Source organism: Betta splendens, chromosome 11, assembly GCF_900634795.4.
Source record: "Betta splendens chromosome 11, fBetSpl5.4, whole genome shotgun sequence".
In the NCBI taxonomy this organism is placed as follows: domain Eukaryota; kingdom Metazoa; phylum Chordata; class Actinopteri; order Anabantiformes; family Osphronemidae; genus Betta; species Betta splendens.
Window position 1 is genome coordinate 8,953,201 of NC_040891.2, and position 23,245 is coordinate 8,976,445.

Here is a 23,245-nt window from a genome sequence, read left to right on the forward strand (position 1 = left end):
TCTTGCAGCCTGTTATTTCTCCACACACTCGGCTGCAACACCTGTTTGTTGCGCGTTCCACTTCAATTAGCCGAGCTGCTCACCATGAACCGAACACGGCTCGCGCTCACACAACCTGGTTCGGTTCACTGTATTAGAGGACATGTTTACCTCGTGGAGATTTAATATCACATCACACGCTAAGAAAATCTTCATACTTTTTTTTTTTTCTGTGGACAAACACGGTGAGGAGGAGGTGGAGGAGAAGGGAAGCAGAGGAAGGAGAGCGTGGGGGAGTAAGAATAGTGTGATCACCAATATGGCTGAGTGCTGAGTTTTGGAGCCATTAGGCAGAAGGTAATTAATACCTGTCACCGCAGCGCTCTGTTCGCTGCCTTTATTCTGTTTCAGTCCAATTAAAATATGACACTCCTTCAGTGGAGAACGTCGTGTTAAGATTAAGCGGCTGAGATGCGCAGAGTCCTTTGATAAACACAACTAGGGCTGCGATTGTCTTCGGCATCAACAGCACGAGGTTTAGATGGAGCGGTAGAGTGGGGGCAGAGATGTGGTGGCGCGTGTGTTGTCACTTCCAGTGGGAGAGGAGCGTTGGATCAGATTAAAAGTGTGTATCCTCACTGGTTTCACCCTCAAACACTCACACTCACACACCGGAGACTGACGCGATGTTATGAGACGTTTATGAGCCCAGAGACAGTGACCGGTGACGACAACGCGCCGCCGCCGATCGGCGGCTTGGACGGCGAGGACAGACAAATGGTAAGCAAAGGCAGATGAGCCAGGGGAGAGGAGAGGGAGCAGCTGAGGATATGAGAAGACAGGTGGTACCCAGATAGGAAGCTTAGCAGCAGAGGAAGAACGTAATGAAGGAAGGAACCAAACCGACGACAGGAGAGCGAGCGCTGAGGGAAAATGAAGTGAAATATGGATTTCTTTTTAAGAGTTGATCTAATAGGAACTGGAGAAGACAGATTACATGAAGAAAAAAAGATTTGGGGGGGGGGGGGGTGGAGAGAGGTGGAGTGATGGATGCAGGCAGGGGTCCAGCAGCTCTCTGCCAACATCTCCATGCATCCTTCCAGACGTCATACTGCGCTGCCATCTGCCTCTCTGCCGCGCGCGCGCACACACACACACACACACACACACACACACACACACACACACACACACACACACACACACACACACACACACACACACACACACACACACACACACACACACACACACACACACACACACACACACACACACACACACACACACACACACACACACACACACACACACACACACACACAAATCCAGAGACGAGATATGTGAAATCATTAGCGTCTCCTGACACTGAATAAATATCTGGGGATGAAATCTGTCTATGGAGAAATCACCTGCAGGGGGAAATGTGATTGGATGAGATCGGGACCTCGCCTGAACGTAATTTGCATGTTATCTAAATGGGAGCTGCCCCCAGCGCCCGGTGGGTCAGAAGGCGTTCCATTAGTAGGGGAGGACAGCGCGGGCTCCAACAGGCTGCACAGAGCCACTACGCAGGGGAAGCCTGCTCGGCTGCTGCAGGACTGCCCCCTCCTGGCAGCTCCACCGAGCTCCACGGAGCACACACACCAACACAGCATCCAACGTTTGAAGACGGACACAAATCTGGCTGGCAGTTGTTGTTTTTTTTTTTTTTTAATCACATTAGAGCTGAAGAATAAAAATAAACACACAGAGCATGAAAGAGTGCAGCACACAGAGTGTCTCGGTTAACCATTTTTTATACATATATTTATATAATAGATCTATTTCTCCCTCTTGTTCAGCCTCTGATTGTAACACAGAAATAAACCCACATTCCCTGGGCGATAGCGAAAGAGAAAAGAGCAGAAGAGTGCAGTATGCTCCAGTCATCTACATTAGAAAACCTACAGGCCGTTCGTTTTTATACATGAGCGAGGCATCAGTATTCATTACAAAAATAGGAATATAGTCAATACAGAAGTACTGGGGTTCGACTGAGTGCGGAGAGGGAGTGAGGATGAGGCTGCGTCCTGCAACCAGTGGCCCAACATCCACTCCTCCCAAACTCACATCCAATCCAGAAGAGCCACTCTGGGATTCGGTGTGCCTCCATGAGTGTTGTACAGCAGTCCAGCTCAGACCATGAGTCAGTTAGTACTCAAGAAAAGTTAGGGTTTCAATTAAACAATCAACCAAACTATTAGGAGAAAGGAGTACGTAAAAATAACATTACAGGCGAAAGGGGAGGAAATTAGTGCATCGATGAAAGTTGAGATAGTTTAGGAAAGTGCCGTCAGAATCAAATATAATAGGGATGGGGGGAGATAAAGAAAACAAGTAAACAAAAAAATCCAAGCAGCTCCAATGTTGCCCATCATTTATGTTTCTATAGCTGCTGTTAGCATGAGAAAAAGGGGGGCGGGGTGTTATTGCTGGGGGAGTGTTTCCTTCAGTGAGGGGAGGCTTATTGCTGAGGGTAGTAGGGCTGCTGCTGTGGGGGCTGCTGAGGGTAGCCAGGGTAGGGCTGTCCAGCAGGAGCCGCTCCTGGGTAGCCTGCCTGTCCTGGGGTCCCCTGGTATGGCATGTAGGGCATGTTGTACTGTGCGTAGGGATAAGGGTTGTAGCCCATAGGCACCTGGAAGTACCTGCATGGACGCCAAAGAGAGAGAGAAGCAAAGTGTGAGACACTGAATAAATATAATAAACGCAGGTTCACTGACTTTACGTTACAAATGAATAGGTCAAAACGGCTGGCGCACCCGGGGTAGCCTTGATAGGTGGGATATGGTGGTCCCTGGGGCTGGGACGGTGGAGCCACAGGTGGCGGGTTGCTAGTGGGGGGGCCGGTGGGGGGTGCACCGGAGGCTGCCTGTGGTGTGAAGCTGGGGGGAGGGGGCCTGGCTGGGGGCTCAGGCTTGGCTGGACCCTGCGGGGCTTGTTGAGGCTGCTGCACCTTGTGGGGAGACAGACGACAGATCAATAAACAACCTTCAGCCTTTCCTCCCGTGCTGTCTTGCTGAACGCTGGGCTGGAAGCTTACAAACACAGTTCTGGGGGCAGGTGTCGGGCCAGCAGCGGGCGCCGCGGGGACGGCGGGGTTGCTCTGATAGGCGGGGACGCTGAAGGATGGAGCACTGGGCTCCCGAGCAATGCTCTGCTGCAGGTCCCTGAAATGAAAAAAATTGTGAGGATGCTGACACTTCGACTTGATTCAACTAAACATCATGATATGAATGTGAAAGGAACGTACTTAAGTAGTTCATCCCGCTCCGTCTTGCGAGCAAAAACGATGTCGCTGCATTTGTTCTGGAACTTCAGCAAGATTTCTGTCAAGTCGTTGTAGAACTAAGAAGGGGGAGAAACACAAAGGTGGACAAACATTAATCATCGGACTTGCAAACCACCACAAAACCAATCTGAACGTTTACGACAGGACGTGCTTCATCCTTCCCAGTCCGTCACCGCTCGGGTTTGTGTGGGCCGGCGTGTTGTGCTGAGCCGGTACCTTAGTGCCTTCGCGCAGGTTGCTGCTGATCTCGACGTAGCTGTCGTGGGCCGAGGCCAGCTTCTTCAGGACCTCCTCCCTCTGGTTGGCCTCCGTGTTGGACTGCTTCAGACTGCTGAACTCCTGGTGGGACGTCTGGGAGGGAAGAACAATAAAAAGAGGTGAGGAACCAACATTTAACCTGCACAGGGCTTCATCACTGCTTTTCTCCTCCACTACCTGAACTTGTCCCAGCAGCTCCTCCTGTGTGCGGAGCGTGGCCTGTACTCTCTGGTTGTACGCGCCGTACAACTGGTCGAGCTGCGAGAGCGACAGCTGCTCCTCGTTGATGGCGCCGTCCTGGGCCAGCGCCGTCAGGAAGCAGGTGGACATGTCAAACGTCACGGCCTTGATCTCTCCCTCCAGAGTCTCCCTCTCCTTCTTCATCTGGTCCAGCTGGGCGAGCTGGGAGCGCAGCACATTCACTACCTGGAGGGAAAGGTGGTTGAAAGGCACGGCGATGACTGGACTCTTACGTGAGCGTTTGTGAGGTGTTCTGCAGTTATTTATGGACTTAGCATGGATCTGGGTTCTCTGGGGAAGTTAAAGAGTCCCATCTTTCAAACAACACTGCATTCATGCTAAAAACGCTGTGTTGTTCGAGACATGCACTTCTTCCTCCACTTCCTCAGTTTTGCTTGCTTAGTTTTTAAAGTTCCCCGGTGAAACTAAATGTAAACTCAGCAAACAATATGAAAAATGACGCTACTGTAGAAAGACGAGACGGAGCCATAAAGCAGCGTCCAGCGTGTTTGTGTACAGCTGGTTTCTAGCTTTGTGTGGCTCAGAAAGTTCTGTTTACATCAACTGAGCCCACAAACAAAGGCTGACTCACCTCGCTGCCCTGCAGCGTCTTGACCGGATTGGCTGAGGGAATGGCAGCAATGAGCTCGTTCTCCGGTTTACACAGCAGGGCGATCATTTCACAGTGGGCGTTGTAGCGGTCCCTCACCACCTGGTCAGCCTGAACGGCTTTGTCCAACACGCTGCGGAAGTTGGCACCCTCTGGGGGGGGGTGAGTCGGGAGTTAAAAGATGGTGTGAAGACAACAACAGCATCTGTGAAGATGTAGATTCATGACAAAGACGAGGCCTGTACCTCCACGAAGCGGTTTGTATAGGTCTCCAGAGGGGGTTCTGTTCCAGCGCTGGTTGAATTTTGCTCTCAGCTCGTTGTCGGTCGTCTCTTCATCGTCGAGCATCTTGAGAGACTGATGAGAAAACGAGAAGTTGATTAAAAGATAATGTTCCAAAAAGTGCAACTCATAATTACTGCACATAAAACAAAACAGCAGCAAATCATATCAATAAAAAAAACAAAAAACAAAAAAAACAAACACTTTTCTCATACGTAAAACACTGAATTATAATTTCTTGCATTGTCATTTAACTACTAGTGTAAGACTTTTTCATAAATGTTTTGGACCGCAGCAATAATTGTTTCCGTCATTTCCTTTCTTTACAAAACAAAACACTAGTTTTAGGGGAAATTAGGACAATTTGGTTTGGACTTTTCAACTTTGCCAACAAACTTGGAAGCAGATTCTGTTTTATGTTTTATGTTTTTCCCTCCCGTCTGTTTATTTATTTGTCATCAAGATGTCTAAAAAATGGTTTTGGCTGAGGCTGGAGGACAGACAGTCCTTGGCCCAAAGATCAGTGGATTAAATTTTAGTGATGATCCTGATCTGGGATTTCTGCCATTGGGGAGCGATTATGGGCTTTTAGTATTCTTGTGTTCTTCTAGTACTGTTGGTAGAAAAATCCAGCATTCACACGGTCCAAGTCAGCAGCTAAACAGCATTACATTCATATGCTACTCTGTCAAGACAGTGAAGCCATATGAAAAACATGCTGCTAATGAGGCTGCACTTAAAGTACTTGTTTAACTTTAGCATTAATGACCAACAGAATTTTTGAGGGTGGAATTACAAAACGTAGTAGCACGTGTATGACTTAGTTTATTCCTGCCACTGACCTCATCAAGGATCTCTCTGTTCCGGGTCAGAAGCTCAGGCAGGTCTCTGATTAGTTGCTCGATGCTCTGCAGTCCTCCCTGTTGCACGATGGACCTGGACTTCTCTGAAATGGACTGTGGGATGGAGTCTCCGGAAAGATCCTCCAGAGCAGCTGGCAGGTTGAGAGACGCCAACACCCTGACAGACATTTAGACATCAGCTGTCTGTTATTAAAGGCCCGTGAAACGTCAGCTCCTGATCTGCCACTAGCACAATTACTCATGAGTGTAAACATTTATCTTTCAATTTTAAAAAGATACTTGTTATGATTTAATTAATGTTTACACAAGACAAAACAATGTACCCGTTGCAGAGATTGGTGGCCTCCCTCATCGTTCCAACCAGTCTATTGACGGTCTCGGCCTTCCGCTGGCTGTACATGCTCATGGACTGCTGCACGGCCATTGGGACCATCTTCTCAAACAAATCTGAATAGAAAGAAACAATAACATCTAAAATGGAGTGTGGTAAAAAGTATGCTTTGTTGAAATTACCCAGTATCCACTGGGTTAGGGTTTGTAAAAAAAAAAAAAGTTTGGAATAAAACTAGAAGCATCACTGTTTTTATAACATCCAGAGTAAAATGTCAGCATTAACATTCATCAGAGATAAAACATTCAGCATAATATCAAAATGGGAAATTTTCAGATTGCAGCTGTATTGGCCAGATAGATGTAATGTCTCAAAGTGCTATCAGCTCAGACAATCATCCTTAAAGTTGATATGCTGCCATATAATCTTGCCAGTACCTGAAAACTTCTGGCTGAGTGGAGGTGTGATTGCAGTGGCCTTGACCAGCGCTGCCTTGCCAATTGACTCCAGGTCCTTGACTTCAGGCACACGATCATGGTATATAAAGTCATTGTCTTTTTTGGCAGCGGTGAGAGCACGGTTGATCTTGTCGGTCAAGTCCTTGACGCTGACATACTCATCGTAACGGGATGCCACAGTCTTTACCAGCTCTGCTGCATGCTAAAATGACCAGGAGAGACAATTAAAAGAAATAGCTTTAAATTGCTTATTTGACTCTTTAAGTGGAAAGGATTATGCAGATATTGAAAATAAGGAATCGACACGAGAGTGAGCTGGGAACATGACAGACTGCTGAGCGAGTCTGTGCTAAAAAAGAAAATCGAACGCTGACATCCGTTTACCTGCAGTCGAGCAATCTCCTCCCCGAAGCGCTTCTTCTGCTTGGCCAGCATGCTCTGGTGCAGCTCGGCGTTGGCCTGCATGATGCAGTGCTTGGCCGCCAGCACCGGCAGCACTTCCTGAAAATAAAAATACTGACGAGGGAGAGGCAACCACAGAGCAGCACACAGGCACACAACAGCAAGGCACCACAGAACGTTGGACACAGCGGCGAGGTCAAAAGTCACAGGTGACGTCACGGAAGCCAATCACAGAGAGGCACAAGCAGTAAGAAGTGTGCACACAATACATGCATGCGCACAACCAGTACCCACAACAACAACACCACCACCACCACCACGAGGGGATGGAGAAAGGAAGGAAGACAAGAGAGAGAAAACAGAACAGGCCATGAGTGTTCAACCCTCCAGAAAGTTGCTACACCTCGTGTGTGTGTACATCATCAAAGTGAGGACAATGTCAGGCAACGTGGGGACACTTGGCAGGTCCCCACCAGTCCGAAGGCTTTTTTGAGGGTCAAGACGTGATTTTAGGGCTGAGGTTGGAATTGAGTTTTGGTTCGGATTAGAGCAAAGGTTAGACGTATGCCTTTATTTGTGATGGTTAGGGTGAGGGTAAGGTGCTAGGGAAGGTATTATGTCAATGGGGAGTCCCCACGTTGATGAGCAACACGACTGTGTGTGTGTGTGTGTGTGTGTGTGTGTGTGTGTGTGTGTGTGTGTGTGTTGACAGCGAATGCGTATTTCTGACATGGATCAATGTCCTCGACCCAGTTTTCTGGGTTAATGTTAGTTAATGTGTAGAACTGCTGCCGAGAAGGAAAACAACTATATGTTGCTTTTCACTTTACCTTGTTTCAATTAACATCAAAATGTTACATATGTACCATTTAATTACTGTGGGTTTTAGTCAGTGTGAGACAGATTGTTAAGCATGTGAGATGTCCATGATTAGATGGTCAAAAAAAAAAAAGGATAAAAATCAGACCACAATGCTCGAGTAGTACCCAACCACAGTAAAAACAGGATGAAAATGGACCAATGGGAACAGAAAGAGGTTGTGATCTGGACAGTCCCACAAACCAAGTACCACTCTTCAAGTCTTTATTCCACCGCAGATTCACACAATCAACCACCATGTGAACACTGTCTGTCTGTACAAACCCCAGCAGGTTTAGCTGTGTGTCCTCCACATACCTTGGGAAGGTTGTCTTTGTACTGGCACTGCTTGAAGGCGTCGCCATAGAAATCTGCTGACTGATTGGCCAGCTTTGCAATGACAGCATCCTTCATCCTATCTATTGAGAGGAGAAGCAACTTTTAAAGCCGTGTCACCAGGATAATTAAAACAGACAGGATTCGATCAGCTGATTAACAACATGGCATTCACAAAAGAGCCGAGATGTCTCAAGTAGTTCCAGAACATTGTGTCTGTCGTGTTTTTCACTGCGGTAGGAGTTTCCCTATGCAAAGTTTAGAACCTTGCTTTAAAATTCAACCTCTCAGCAGAAAATGAAAGTAATGTTCATCTGAAAATCTGTGCTTTTCTAATAATTCTAATAAGCAGTTGTGGAGACAGAACTGGGCCAGACATTGTTTCCAACCAGGATCTAAACAGTTTGTTGCACAGATTACACACAAGGCAAAAAATAAACAATGACCGTATTTAAATATGTGCTTTTTCTCTTTGGTACCTGCAGTGGCCTTAAGGAAGAAGACCTCCTGGGCCTGGGCCAGCATGATGAGGCTCAGGGCACCTACGGTCTCAGGGGAGATATCCATAGTGGGCTCCCTGTTCAGTGCAGACAGCACCGTGTCCTTGATGTGTCCAAATGCACCACTGGCCAGCTGCACAGACACAACAGTTAAACTGTATTAAGAGGAGTTAACAGGATATTACGGGACATTTAATATTTTACCCACCTGATAGTATTTGGCTGCAGCCTTTAGTCCTTCATCATTGTCCAGGTTCTGCTCTGCAGCAATCTGACTGGCCAGAGCTGCTGCATTGAACAACACACAGGTCTTCTCGTAGCCCAAACTGGCCAAAGCTACAACAGAGAAGTGAGAAATTATGTCCAGATGTCCATCATGAAAAGACATCTTTCTTTATTGTTGCTTTGGTTGTGATTGTGTCACAAAATATTCAGAGAACTTAAACTTTCGTCTCTATATAATAATCACTTTATAGCAAAACAAAAAGGAAATCAACCTACAAGTTTTAAATTTCCATCTCCCACAGTTAAAACAACATAACACACATCTGATAGGCTGCACTTACCGAGCTTGACTGAGCCACCGAACAGTGATCCCTTGTCAAAGGCATCCTTCCATGTGAAGGTTAGGCAGAGCTGCAGAAATAAAGAGAGCTTTGTGTTCGGGTTCTTCTGTCTTTGACGTAAATTTAACCCACAATTGTGTGCGCTAAATTAATTACCTGGTTTTCAGAAAAGGGAAACTTTGGCTCAACAGCACACAGTTGGTCATAGTATCTGTTAAGAGAATGACAATGAAGGGTTAAAGCAGTCTTTAATGCACCAAGGCTGGAAACAAAATTCCTCTGAGTTAGTTAGTGGTTAAGTATGAGATTGAAGACTACATGATGTCATATTGTTAGACATAACTGAGAAACTAGAAAAGAGTGCAGAGAGGATTATGACATAACCACAAACAGGGAAGTTCTTTCATAGACACCTGACAATGAGTCAGGAAAATCATCAGCACAGGCAAGGATGCACACACACCATCGGCTTTTTGTCTAATGAGTGTCTGTGCCCGTGATGTGAACCGTTTATTAGAAATGCCAACATACAGAGGGCCTGCTTAGGGAATTCCCTATTACCAGATTCTCTATCCTCCTATTTCACTGCCAAGAAAGACCTGGGTATAAACATGTACATGAACAACTACCCACATAAACTTATGTTACATTATGTTTTTATGAAAATACGAGACGTGCCGTTATGTAGGAGGGTATTCCAGGTGACTAGAGAAGAAAGAAGGTATCCATAGTGACATAATGGCTGCAAGCTTGCTGGCCTGTGAAAGGGATAGGTCTCGTCGCCCTGACTACCTGGCACACAGCTAATAGACGACATGCACGGAGAGCCAAGCAGCAGCAGCATGCTCACTTTTCAACTCCCTGCTAATTATTCAACATGACTGACAGGTAATGGTGACTTTAAAGTTCCACCTGAATCTGGAATATTGGTTAAATATTTCTCCAATCAAGCAGCAATTGTGTGTCTCAAAGAAAGCATCATAAAGTCACATGAGCCAAATGTGTGACCTTAATGGAAGAACGACACATGCTAGTGAATACCTGACTACTGCTGTCATCTGGGCAAACCCTGTGCACGCTAGAGCTCAGGAGCTTCTACGTCTATGCCTATGTCATACTGGAATAGAGCTCCTCCGTTAGGTTCAGGTCACACTGCAATGACGAAGGGTTTTATAGATGATAAGATCCAGATGAGTGCCAAGCTGTAATGGAAGAGGCTGACTTTTCCGTTACTGCCATGTCATTAAACAATTATTAGTCTGCAGGGCTGTATAACAGGAAGGCAGCAGTCAGGAGGGATTGGTGGAGAACGAGAGAGGAAATGAATCGTGTTCGGATCACAATTCACCACCATGCAAAGCAGTCAGCAGCTAACTGGGTAAACACTCCTGTCCCATGCTCCTACTTCCCTCTCACACTCTCACAGACACACACACTCACACACACACCTGCAAAGAGCATTATCACAATGATCTCAGTTCACAGATATGAAAAACTGTGGCCACACTGGACGTTTATTAATGGTGCTACTGGTTCACTGAAGGCCTCAACTACACCTGGATTTACAGTAAATACGAAACATTAGAGACTCGGACCATTTGTGAACACAGTTACAGGAATGAAAAGGTAAATTAAAACATATTTTCTGAGGAGTCAAAGTCACTTTTGGTTAGGACGCGTGTACTAATACGAGGGTTCTGGAGGATCAGGTAAGGATCCACTGTCCACGTGAAAACCGGCCTGATGATGGTGACAGAATTCCGTGGGGTCGCCACAGTTCACGGCCTTGCGTTACGGGTTAGCTTACATTTACCTTTATTTAATTATTAGCAGTTTTATTATCTGTTGTTCTGCCTCGCTTAGAAGAAAGTTTTAATTGACGCTAAAGCTAACTTTTATAACGCTATGGTGCGAGAGTTTTCTTACACTCATTAACAATTAGCCAAACTAGCTCGGTGTTGAGCGATTTTATATAAAGAATGTGACAGCTCAGTAAAGAGGTTGTCAAGTAAAGTTTATTTTGGCCGCTTACTCAAACGTGGCATAAACGAAACATGACCAAGATAATTTTAGTGAGAAATAGCACCGCATGTTAGCTTGACTTTAGCTCCCAAGTTAGCAACTGCGGGCTAAAACACCTGGGTGCGGCAGTGACAGCGCGAACTCATCAAGGCTGATGCTAAGTGTGTTAGCCGCGCTGTAACCAGAGCAGGTTGGCGACAAAACTGGGACCAGTACCTGAGCAGGATCTCCAGGGAGCTCTCGTGCTTGTCCAGCGGCCTACCCAGCGCGTTCTTGCGGAGCTTGTTCAACTCCTCCACGGCGCGGATATACTCGCCCTGCTCCTCGCCCGCCGGGTACGTGGTCGTTACAAATTTCGACAGCGGCTTCACCAGATCCACCTCCGAGGACTTTTTCAACGGGACTGAAATAAACGTCGCCATTTCGGCCCGTGGGCGATGTGTCGAATCAGAAAACAGGCGAATAGCGTCCAGCGAACACAAACAACAACCGAGCGACCCACTTCCTGGATTCTGGCTGCAAACGTCAGATTACGTCATGGAGAACGGCGAGCGGCACTGCGCAGAATCAGTATCGGTTTAATGGGAAACAACTGCGCCGAAAGATTAGCTTCGTCTAAACAACAGAATTTATTATTCTTACCTGAATAAACATGGTTAAAATGACATTATTTAATCTGTGCTGTGTGTATCTGATAGAATAATAGAGTAACACACGGTGTAGTAATGTTTTGTTCGATGATCTTATTGCTGCTCATTGTGCAAAATGATCAAATATGCCAGACAAGTGTATGAATTTGTACAAATATCCTCTATTTCGATTGTCAGAACTGTTGCATATTTTCTGTCTTTAAAAAAATAATCTAGCATCATCCTGTGTTATTATAAACAAAAGACAGTGGGACAACAACTAAAGTTATGAAATCATTTATTCCCAGCACGTGGTTGTGTACATTTCCAGCATACGATACTGTGCACACAAGAAGCATCATCCTTGACATTGGGCTGTACATGAACAGTGGTCACCTCACCTGCTCGCACTCTTTCACACAAGCACACACTCAGTCACACCGACGGGCGATTGGTCAGGCCGGTCACGGGACTAAAACGGCTCACCGGGGGTTTGTCTGACACCTGCTCTGCAACACCAACATTTGTGGGTTGATGGGCACAGTACACAGAGTCGTGGTGCTCGAGTCCCTGTAAAACGCCACCAGAGCTCTAATCCTGCCTGTGGCGAGACACGCTTTTTAGTCTCGACACTCTCCTCCTCTTCAGGTGGATAAATAGAGGGTGCGATGGTAGGACTACTGACTACACATCAAGCTATAGGTTTGTGATTTTTTCAGTGCAGGCTTGGTCTCTAACTGGAAAAAGGAGCGGTTACACTCACCAAGCACCAGCGTATCCCTGCCTCCCTTCCCCATCATCCACATACTTTAAACTAAAACAGCAAGCTAAACAGTTTAATTATAGCAACAGGAAAAAGTTTATGACAACTGCTAACATAATTAGGTTTTCTTTGCAAGAATGAAAAATGATACACATGCACACACACACACAAACTCGCTGAGGGGTGCAAATTATATGCACTTCAACATCATGTACCAAAATCAAGGTCAACTAAACCACTGGTGTGAGGCTTTTGGTCACGGTTTGAAGTAAGGACACTCAAAAAAACATGACCTGTGCCTCCTGTGTTTTTTTTTAATTTGTGGAACAGCTGAAGGAGACTTCTCGAACCAGGCTTCAGCACTCTGCCAGACCGCTGCATGATGGGACGCTTCTTGCAGAGCAGATTGTGGAATGGATGGTGTCTTACTTTGCACATGCAGCGTACAAGCAGCTCAAATGTGAGGGTTTCATTCAGCTGTACAACCAAATCCTTAAATGCCTGAATTGCCTTTAAAAAAGAAGAAAAAAAAGAAAAAGAAAGGAAAAGAACAAAGCCTATCAATCTGAAACCTGTTTGGTCCACGTAATAGTAGGGTTTTGGATAGGCGTCACTCTGCCACGTGTCAGTCCTTTACGGAGATTCATTTCTCCTTCTCTCCACATTTTTGACCAAAATCCCAGGCGTTAACTCCATTCTAAACCAGTGTTATAAAGTCAACACAGAAGCAGATAAGTCAAAGACGAGGTGTGTGAGCTCGGTTTGTGTGTGAGTACGACAATAAAAAGCCAATATGGCACCAGAAACAAGTAAATCAATGAGAGCAACAAGAAGAATAAACTAAAAACTACACAAGCTCAGGTCAAACAGGACATACATTAAAACAGCTGAGCTAAATGTGACATCCTGTCAACTGACAAAGAGATATGGCTGGAAATCTAAAGTCACACAGGATGAAGCAGTGGCAGGTAATTAAATCAGTCCATTTGACAAAGTCAAAGAAAAAGAAGAAACAAAACATCTATATCGGTGTCAAATTGCAGAAATGACACCTCTTCCTCAATCTGGGCCTGGATATTTCATGGGTTGTCAAACTCAGCTGAGCAACAAATGGTCTATTAAGACATCAAAGAGAATGTCAAACAAGCAGTAAGTGGGCATTCTCCTTTAAGTCATTTACTATGTGGAGATCGCATGCTGTTCAGCAGTACGCATTATCAAATACTGGCCGAGTGCTGATTGTGCGTGTTGTGTAGGAAGGGCAACTAGCAAAAAGGAAACGGCTCCTGGCGACCAGGTTGTCACTCTCCCCTCTTTCTTGGAGCCTCCTTCCTTCACCACGCAAAAACAATACAAAAGATTAAAAAAACAAAAACAAACACTAAATCAGAATACATAGATTGTTTGTCTTTCCCTTAACCGTATATACTCCCAGTCTCTCCTCTAAACTAAACTCCTGTTAATAGCGTTTTCAATATGAAACAGTGGACACACCCATGTCAGATTCTAACATTTACATGGCTTTAGCGCAGTCTCTTTGCTTTCTGTTGAGCAATCATTTAGAGAGAGAGAGTGAGAGAGAGAGAGTGTGTGTAAGAGAGAGAGGGAGGGAGCCAGCAGAAGGGAAGAGTAGAGACAGGCAGAGAAGGATAGAATGAGGCTTCTGCTCCAAAACAGAGGGTTGAGTATTAGGGAAGCCATCTGTCCTCATCACTACTTCAGGATTAGATGGAGTCCTTCGCCCAATTCATCTAGAGACAGAGAGAGAGGAGTGGTAAGTACATGGGAAAAAAAAGTTGTTTTGCATCTCGTTTCATATCTCAAACTCACCTTTGACAGTACTGATCAAGTAGGAGCTCTCGTCGGGCAAGTTGTAAACCATCTGGAAATACACAGAACAGAAGGTCAACAATGCACTCGGTGTTTGGCTGCAAGCGTCATGCAAATGTGTGACTGGACAGATCAGGGTGTGTCTGTGTGGTGGTACCTGGTCACTAAGCAGGATGTGGATGCCTGTGGGACCCTGTCTGTACACCTGGTTAATGGTTCCGAGCGGAAGGCCGCAAACACACGCCATCTTGCGGATCAGCTCTGCAGCGGTCAGCTCCTCTAGATACAGAGCGTGATACACTGCAAACACACACAGATGGGGTTTTAATGCACATCTACTCATTAAAAAGGACTAATGCAGCATGTGGTGCACGTTTGGTCTGTACCGTGTAAACTAGACGAGGCGCTGTGGTCTCCGTTTTCATGGGTGCTGTGTCTCTCCACCAGGGGGCTGTCCTGGGGGGACTCCTGACAGACGTACACTGTCAACCTGGGACGCACTGACCTGCACAGACAGAAAACACAAAAAGGTCAGTGGGAAAAGCCTGCTGCATTACTGGTTCAAAGCTAGACAACAGACCATGACAGACGCACCTGGATTTAAGTGCATTGAAGAGTCTGATCCCATCTGCCGACCCACAAATCTGCACCAGATCGTCCCGGGTTAGTTTTAACAAATCTGAACCTGTGCAAATCAGACAGAGGACCAGTTAGTTCTGATGCAGCCGTTATCACTCCACCTGCGCTCATGCTGAATGCGTTATTGTGTGACAACACATGTACCTGAGAAGTTAGAGAAGAGCCGAGTGTAGGAGTTAAAGCGATTTTTCACTAGCCACTTCTGTGTGTCTTGTATGGACGCAGTGGGGCTCAGCTGCTGTAGGAGGACAAAGACAGGCACAAATGATTGAAATGAATGAAAGTCACGATCACATTAATATTGAAGACTCAGCAAGAAAAATCATTCAAAAGAGAGCCTATAACCAAAGACAAAGGAACAGTACATGTAGTTCAGTGCATCTGTGCCCCTAGTGGATAGATATGTACGTACACACACATCTATCATAAAAGAATAACAAACACAGGAGTCAAAGTGTCGGAATATAAGCTGCATACAGTACATTCACTTACAAACAACAGGCAGGAGCATAATTCTGCCAGCAGCTGAATCCAGCAGAGATTCATTCTGACAGAGCAGCATTAACACTTCCTGACCCGTTCAATGGAAAACATCTTATGCGTTAACAGGTGTGCAGAGTGCAGACTGACCTCCGCGTTGCCATGGCTACCAGGATCTGCCTGGTGATTGGGGGACGATGACTCACTGGAAAACAAGAGGGGGCAACTTAGACTTAGGTCTAACTTAGGTGATGCTGACACACGTCTTCCTCGAGCACCGAGCCGAACGCGCGCTCACCTGTCCGGAACTGAGGAGGTTGTGTAAGTGGACAGCGGCGTGGAGGCGAAGGAGAGAGTAGCTGCCGGGCTGGTGCTGGCGTAGGCGTTGTCTGGCCACGGGGAGCACTGGGGAAACATCCCCACACTCAGTTATTTCTCAAAAAATGAAAAGATTAATTAACTCTAAAGGCCAACAGCAGCTTTCTGGGAACAAGAGTTGAGGAGCAGTCGACTATAAATTAGGAGCCGTGCATCATCTCCACCCGGCCTGATCTAAAATGCGTGACATTAAAAGCACTGGCGAGGAGAACGTGCTGCTTACACTCCCTCTCTTGGCCAACGAGTCGCCGCAGTCAGCGGGAAGCGTCCGCTTGCTGGACTTTTTCAGCTCGTGGTCGCCTGCATCCTCTATGATGGGCTCGAGCCTCGTCTGCACACGGACACACAGCAGAGGTTAACGAGCAGCCGGCCAACACGCGACACGCCGTAACCATGGCAACCCACTGCACTGCTGCGTTAATGACCTCGCAGTTCCCGCTTAACTAGGAAAAGGAGCTTTGGTTATGCCTGAAACCACTTTTAGTCTAGGCTTTGCAGACTCACCTCTGACAGAATAGTGGTATCATAGGAAGGCTGGTACTTCTCCTTCTCTTGAGGCGTGCGTTTCTCCATTTTCTCCCTGTCAGTTTTTTGTTTACGATCCGCCCCCTTCGGCTGCAGGCGGTGAGAAGAAGATTTATTTACCAATGAAGGGGCAGGAAGCGTGATTCCCCTTGTGGATCTATTTACTGTGTGTACCTTGAAGACTTTGATTTGGCAGGAGGCAGAGTGGAGGTGTTCCGTGTACTCGCCGCCATCTCCCTGTGTGAATGTGTCGAACTGGATCCTAAAGGGAACGCCTTTCTCTCCGCCGTGCTTCCTCGGGGTGAACTCCGTGCTAATACAATGCACCTGCAGACAGCGGAGGAGGCAGGGCCGATCGGAATATGAGCCTGATGTAAAGCTTCAAAAGGCGCGCTCGACGGATGACTCAACAGGGCCAACGAGCGCTGGTGCGAGTGCCTTTTACCTGCACAAAGACAGACGTCCTTTTGTTCATGTCCCAGAGGAATTCTGCAGCATTGAGCTGGGAGGGGTGAGTCTTCGGCTCCACAATACCCACCGACATGGGGATATCTGTCATACAAAGATATTTGAATACCAATCCCCTCGCACACACACACACGACGACTAAAGTAAACATCTCAGGGAAGGCACTATTACCGATGTCAAGGAGACGGTCACCAGGACGATTCCACTTCCAGCCCTCCAGCTGCTGGTGCTCCGTGTACTGCAGCCGACGGTCATGGAACACCACGCGCACTGTGCTCTACACACAGACAGACACCGTGTTGGGTATAAAGTTTACTTGGCGCAAGATGCAGGAGTCTGTCCTTCAGCCGCGAGCATCCTCTTACCTTCACCATCTTGTTGTTGAGTTCTGGTAACTCCCCTGGATTCCTGTTGTCCAACATGCGCACCTCGTAAGACTGGCCTGAGAGATAACAGAGGAAACGAGGTCAAGAACAGCTGAGTATAAACCTTTTAATTTAATCCCCCCCCCCCAATGAATAAACACCTAACTCATGAATCTCTTAAAATCTCACTAAGGTCATCTTGACTTTTCATCGTCCAACCATGGAGCTTTCAGGTTCTCTGTGTTCTCACCTAGCAAAGTGTTCCTCTTGTTATTCAGAGTGTAGACTAACTATGACCTTGTGCTCATTGCAGTTATATATTATTATTATTATTATTATATTTATGAAAGGCCGGTGGATTAAAGTGCACAAATAGCACAAAAAAGAAAGAAGAGTAAAGAGAAGGACAAATAAAGGATTAAGTCAGACTGTAATGAAGCTTGCTCCTATGAAGGCCTGTGTCCCACCTTGGTTTAGGTATGTGAGCGTCTCATCATGCAGCTTGACGGCAGGCGAGGTGGCAGCACACAGCACATACTGGAATGGGGGGTTTTTGGTCTCATTTTCAGGGGGAAGGCTGGAGTCTTCCTGCTTAAAGATCGGCAGAGCCAGCACATCGCTGAGACAGACAGAGAAACAAAAAAGGGCACGTGAGAAGTAAAAAAAAAAATGACAGAAAAACAGCTTCACACAGCTAAAAACTTTTTCTTTGAGTTCATCGGTGGTGCTGAGACCATGGAGCAAAGACACGCCACGGTTCGATTCTGACTGGCTGCTCACGTTTGCCCATGCTGGAATTCGCTCCAGGAACCAAAAAAAAACAAAAAAACAAACGTGCACGGCTCGTTAACGCAGCGCATTAGCTCGTAGGGACATTAATTGGACTGGCTTTTTTTAGAATAAGTGACAAAGACTCTCCATCGATCACATGGCCCTCTCATTATGTATGCATGAGGCCGCAGCAGGATAAATGAACAAAAACAGCCAGAGATAGCCGAGCTGCTGACACACACTATCACTCACACTTGGCAGCCACTCAAGACGACCAACACGCCCTCAGCTCACCCTGACGAATGCTGCGGGTGTCACTGGGTGCACGGTGAACTGGTGTGTGCGTGCGCGGATTTCAGTGTCCGTGCAGAAAGAGGCATATGCATGAAGAAACAAAAAAAAATAAATCATCTCATCACCTGGAAGCTGTGATGCTTCTCTAAACCTGAGCCAAACTTCATGAAAAACAACTTGACAGTCATGAGACTTTCCTGCACCCCCTTCCTCCAAACAACAGCTTTTCAACAATGCTGGATTCACTCAATCTCAAACAGGTCCCTCAATTACTGGCCCGCTCTGTTTACTTGTTGTTTTCGCCCACACAGTACCAACCTGGGTGCCACAGCCCGGCTACATCTGCTTCCTGAAATCTGAGGACCTGGCTGCACCGAGACACACTGAGACATTCTGTTCCTACCAGCTGCTGGCTCCAAACATACACTGCAAGCCACCCCAACACCACAGATAGCACTACACTAAAACACAGCACATCACTTGTAAACAGGAGACGGACGCGTTCAAATAGGCCTAAAATCAGAAGTCTGCCTCAAGTGGGGTTAAATATTTATACAGCATACAATACCTGACCCACAAATTTCACCACTCCCATAATCCATCAATACCAGCGGCTACACTTATCAAGAGTTACTAATTAAACTGATGGCTTACAACAATGCAGCTTTCATGCCAACAAAGTCCATTTGTAGCAGCTGGACAACGGTCTTAAACAAAAAGCTCAGGATGAAATCACCATAACAGCTGACCAGCTGTTCACAATCACAGATACGTGAGAAACCCATCTCTCTGTAGTGGTGACCTGTTGTTAAGTATCCACTTATTAATTCTGAAATGAATGTTGAGACGTGGACGTTAAACTTTTGATCAGTTACTTCTGCTCTAATGAAAGACAACTTGAATGACCTGCATGAAACACTGAATGAAAGTGCTTTCAGAAACCAGTGGACTTTAGAAACAAGGCCTTGGACCTTCTCTGATAACACTGACCATCTGAGGGGTCACAGACCTTTACTGCAGATTTCCTCTGGAAGCAAACACCACCTTTAGGTCTCTTCTTGCCTCTCTGATCTAAGATGCAGCATTAACTAACTGGTCCTTTACAGCATGACAGGTGTGTTTGCTTCACCATTTAATCTTTGACCCTGATCTTAGCATCCCGCAGTCACTTCCTTACTCCAAATGCTAAAACACGCAGAAACCAGCTCACTTGCACAACGGGGATAACAAACACACGAACACACATCACGTCTCGGTCTCTCAATCGAACCACCAACGTGGTTAGGCAGCTGTTGGGGCTCTAACCTCATGCTGTAGGCTCCAGCACCCAGCTCCTGCCCGATGCCGGACAGGCTGGCATCGAAGTCGTGCACCAGCCCCGACTCGATGGTGGCGTCCTCCATCTTCAGCACCCAGGCCAGCGGTGCCAGCTCCTTGTCCTCGGCTTCTACTCGGAGCGCAGCCAGCTTGCTTCAGGTGCGATCGGTCGGCTAGCGAGGAAGCGAACACTGCAGCTTCTGAGCGACACCGTGAGAGGAAAGTTATGCTGCTAGCCTGTTAGCCTCTGCTTGGCGAGCGGAGCAGGCGAACTGGTAGCTTTCCAGAGAATGGATGTGTCGCCATATCTCCACTTGGTATAATTTGGGGGGGGGGGGTTTGTCACGCAAGATGCCCCGCAGCTGGCTGACGGGCTAAACGTAGCGATGAGTCAAAACCCGCTCAGCTGGCAAATGTTAGTCGTGACCGAAGACCCGAGCTGATTGTCAGCATGCTAAAGTTGGCTAACGGCTAGCTAGCTTTTGCGAAGGTAACTTAAGCTGGCTAACAGTTATTTCAGCATCCCTCTGCGTTTCCCAGGCACAGATTCTTTAAGCAGGTAAGTCGGTATTAGCTCGACTAAATGCAATAAGCAGACAAAATTACAGTTTTAGTCCACACGCCTCATCCCACGCAGCGTCCGCACAGCTGTTGCTACCTAGCTAACAGGCTAACTAGCATCAACTTCACTTGCTTTGAATCAACTGTCCGGTGACCTAAGAGCAGCTGTCCTCTGGCGCTCCCTGTACCACCCCAACCAGCTCTCCTCTTCTCATCGCGGGCTTGGAATCACCGCAGAGGCTCCGACTCTTTGACACGCAGTCCTTTAACCATCCAAAGTGCAGCGGTTGACACAAAACCAGGCATCAACATGGCTCCTTCTGCGTACAGACTGTAGGTCTGTGAAGCCTGCAGGGCTGCCACCGCCAGCCCCAGGAAGGATGCCAGAACGGCGGCCAGCCAATCACAGGCCGCCTCCACTGCCCAGCGCGGAGGTGTCAGCCAATGAGCGCGCCCCGAGCTGCCGTCATCGTGTCCAACTGTAGCTGTGCTATACCACATCTTCAAAGTCATTACTGTAAACAAACACGAGCAGAGCTGCAGTACAGTGGGTCTGTTCGACTGGTCATAGGGCGACGGTGCAGCTCACGGTCCTGAGTGGATGCAAACAATAACAGTTGTTCCACGAACTAAAATCCAACGTCATTTTACCATATGCACCTGCTTCTCTGCACAAGCGTCTTCAGTGCAACCTCCGCCAGGTAGAGAACCCAAGTCTGGGTTCATGTTTGACCTGCGTCCAGACTTTGTCTCTATCAGTAATTACCTACAATGTTGTGAGGTGAGGACACTCAGGTAATTATTACCCACAGCAGAGGTGAAAGAACCCAAACCTTAAACTACATCACATGTACAACCTTAAATCCTTTACTCCTTTACTGACGCTTTAAGGTCTTCTGATCTACAAAATCACTTTGTGTTTTGGATAAAAATGCACATTAAAAAGTTTATTACAAATGATATTCTAGTCATGTTTCTCAGGTACAATGGGTGATTTGCAGTCTACTGCAGACTTGGCTGCAGGGGTTAGAGGTCTGCGGCCCTCTTTAGCAGCATCTAAATTTATATTCTGCAGAACAGGAAAATGTAGCACCTGTTTTTAAAATAGCAAAGTTGCATAAGACAAATGTTGTCTTTCACACTGGTTAAGTTGATTTATTAATAAAATGAAATCTATTTGTATAGGACACAGCTACTAATAATATTGGTTATTGTTTCTTTAAGAGAAGAACTGTTTTTAGTTTGAGTTGACAAATTAGATGAAATAAACACCTCTACCTTTAGGTATTATCTTCTTTATAGCAACCAATAAGATAAAGTTTGAAATGTTCTGTGTGCAGCTGTTGGGTAACATTATATTTACTTCATATGAAATCTGATTTAGCATTTTTTAATTACAGTTGGTTCAGAAGGCAGATGGAAATAGTGCACCAAAGTCATTTGTGTGCTGAATAGTTACAAAAAGATCCTTTTTTTTAGTGCTGCAATGAGAAAAACTGCCCATGTTTTGGACATTAACCTTTTTTCTTCATTCACACAAAACAGTGACAGGGTTTGATCTGTACAAGTTCTTTATTGTTTTGTAAGCACAGCTTTGTAAATGCACGGAAGAAACACAACAGTGAAAACTAGAATGTTACTATAAGAGGAAAGGAACGAAAGACACGATGAAGGGGCTGAGAGAAAAAAGTGGCATGACATTTTTTTTCAGAGCTGTAAATAATACATTTCTACAAACTTCTCGGCAGAGAAAAAAATAAGCGTGAGAGAAAGACTACGGCACACGCGACAGAGAGAGAACTAAAAACAAGGATGGGCATAGGTGCGCGCGTGCACCCCCCCGGGGGACTTTCTTAAATGACACGGTTATTGGATATTCCATTTTAATATCATATATAGATACATATCCACTATGTGATAATAAGCCATGTCCTGTCATACTTCATGTAGTAAGCAGCACGCACCCATCTCCCCCTAAAAAGTTGCTCAGAACGGGGCCGATCAGAGATGAGCTGGGAGAAATGAAGGACATCACATATTTCTCTGAAAGGGGCAGACATTGTTCACATTAATTTAAAACCCCAGTCACATCATTCTGACTGTCAAGAGGACACCAATAAAAAGTTATTTTTTTAATTTAGTCTCATGCATAGCCAAGCATGTAATGCCTTCTACACTTTGGAATCTGCCTGATGTACAGTATGTCGCTATGTCGCAGGCATGACCCACTGTAACGTCTTAGTGCAGTGCGGGGTTGGTCGGTCGTACCTTTTTGGCTGATCAGCACCTTTTTGAAAGTGTGTTCTAGTGTGTGTGTGTGTGTGTGTGTGTGTGTGTGTGTGTGTGTGTGTGTGAGAAAGAAAACTCCAGACATTAAAAACTGCTGCAGTAAAATCTCATTGCGTAAAATAAATCCAAACTATGACACAATGTAAATGTACATTCCTGTCTACCTGGCCCCAGCTACTCACTGTTCAGGACAGACAAGATGCTGCTGATTTTTCTTTTCAGTGCTGATGAACATAACCCCCCAAAATGAGAACCATGCAGATGCACCACTTTCTGCTGATATCAGTGTTCTTCAGATGTTCTATTTGGGATATAAAGATAGTGAAGAGGACGGATATTTTATATCCTTCATCCTTAAGTAAATGGTGAAAAGCTGGGTGGACTATGTGACTGTATATGTATCTATGTATGGGTTTAGTTTCATCTGAAAACCAGGTGGATCCTCCGTGATGTTTAGGAGCACCACAACCCTCCTCTCTGCACCACCTCGGTGTGAGACAGTAAATGCAGGAGGGCTGTGTGTGTGTGTGTGTGTGTGTGTGTGTGTGTGTGTGTGTGTGTGTGTGTGTCACTAGAGTGCAAGTGGACATGTAGATGAAATCAGCTCGCTGCTGTGATTCTGTGTTAGATGTGTATTTGTTATCGGTCTGTGAAGGTATGCGCTCATGAGCAGATGTGGATGTTCGGTGGGCAGAGATGCAGTTCTGTGGTAGCCTTGTGGTAGGGCAATGGGTCTCCTATAGGCCTTCAGAGGGATCACTTGCGGTGGAGCCGGACTGGGCGCGCTTGATGTATAGATTCAACAGCTTTAACTATGGGCAAAAAAGCAGAACAGCAATGAGAAAAATGAGAAAACACCACTTGGTACAAGGATAATTTTTGCACAGTCCTACAGATAAG

General features: G+C 46.2%; 3 protein-coding genes across 49 annotated transcripts in view; all 3 read right to left on the bottom strand.

Moving 5' to 3' along the window:
* Positions 1 to 1,760: 1,760 nt before the first annotated feature.
* On the bottom strand, positions 1,761 to 11,570 carry pdcd6ip (programmed cell death 6 interacting protein). 2 transcript variants are annotated; one of them, XM_029166679.3, is made up of 18 exons: positions 11,253 to 11,570; positions 9,171 to 9,225; positions 9,015 to 9,084; positions 8,657 to 8,784; positions 8,428 to 8,581; positions 7,931 to 8,031; positions 6,737 to 6,853; positions 6,332 to 6,554; positions 5,887 to 6,010; positions 5,543 to 5,720; positions 4,664 to 4,775; positions 4,401 to 4,570; positions 3,746 to 3,994; positions 3,527 to 3,661; positions 3,272 to 3,366; positions 3,062 to 3,188; positions 2,781 to 2,974; positions 1,761 to 2,666 (listed from the first exon to the last, which is right to left on the bottom strand). In XM_029166679.3, exons 1-18 carry the CDS (start codon positions 11,456 to 11,458, stop codon positions 2,486 to 2,488), a joined length of 2,619 nt encoding a protein of 872 aa, XP_029022512.1. In that variant the 5' UTR covers positions 11,459 to 11,570; the 3' UTR covers positions 1,761 to 2,485. The 2 variants fall into 2 exon arrangements, with proteins under 2 accessions (XP_029022512.1, XP_029022510.1); XM_029166677.3 differs by having other exon boundaries at positions 6,737 to 6,868.
* Positions 11,571 to 11,946: 376 nt separating this feature from the next.
* ubp1 (upstream binding protein 1) lies at positions 11,947 to 20,412 on the bottom strand. Its single transcript, XM_029166680.3, has 16 exons — positions 19,484 to 20,412; positions 17,581 to 17,732; positions 17,114 to 17,190; positions 16,920 to 17,025; positions 16,726 to 16,832; positions 16,455 to 16,607; positions 16,260 to 16,370; positions 15,979 to 16,086; positions 15,676 to 15,782; positions 15,528 to 15,582; positions 15,042 to 15,135; positions 14,853 to 14,943; positions 14,645 to 14,763; positions 14,416 to 14,558; positions 14,259 to 14,310; positions 11,947 to 14,179 (listed from the first exon to the last, which is right to left on the bottom strand). Exons 1-16 carry the CDS (start codon positions 19,579 to 19,581, stop codon positions 14,142 to 14,144), a joined length of 1,611 nt encoding a protein of 536 aa, XP_029022513.1. The 5' UTR covers positions 19,582 to 20,412; the 3' UTR covers positions 11,947 to 14,141.
* Positions 20,413 to 21,609: 1,197 nt separating this feature from the next.
* Positions 21,610 to 23,245, bottom strand: part of clasp2 (cytoplasmic linker associated protein 2) — a 36,055-nt gene continuing 34,419 nt past the window's right edge. For all 46 annotated transcript variants that reach the window (XM_029166354.3, XM_055512666.1, XM_055512662.1 and 43 more), the window contains one exon: positions 21,610 to 23,157. In XM_029166354.3, the coding sequence (XP_029022187.1) occupies positions 23,083 to 23,157 (75 nt within the window). In that variant the 3' untranslated portion in view covers positions 21,610 to 23,082. The remainder of the gene's footprint in view (positions 23,158 to 23,245) is intronic.

Bases quoted from the DNA above. Each gene is read 5' to 3' on its own strand.
- ubp1 (XM_029166680.3), bottom strand. From the start codon at position 19,581: ATGGAGGACGCCACCATCGAGTCGGGGCTGGTGCACGACTTCGATGCC. The intron at 17,733-19,483 runs GTTAGAGCCCCA...TGTCTGTCTCAG, and splicing joins GCTGGAGCCTACAGCATGAG to CGATGTGCTGGCTCTGCCGA. The intron at 14,311-14,415 runs GTACCACCACAC...GTGTATTTCCAG, and splicing joins ACATCCTGCTTAGTGACCAG to ATGGTTTACAACTTGCCCGA.
- pdcd6ip (XM_029166677.3), bottom strand. From the start codon at position 11,458: ATGGCGACGTTTATTTCAGTCCCGTTGAAAAAGTCCTCGGAGGTGGAT. The intron at 9,085-9,170 runs GTAATTAATTTA...TTATTTCTGCAG, and splicing joins TTCCCTTTTCTGAAAACCAG to CTCTGCCTAACCTTCACATG. The intron at 3,662-3,745 runs GTAGTGGAGGAG...CTTCCCTCCCAG, and splicing joins AGCTGCTGGGACAAGTTCAG to ACGTCCCACCAGGAGTTCAG.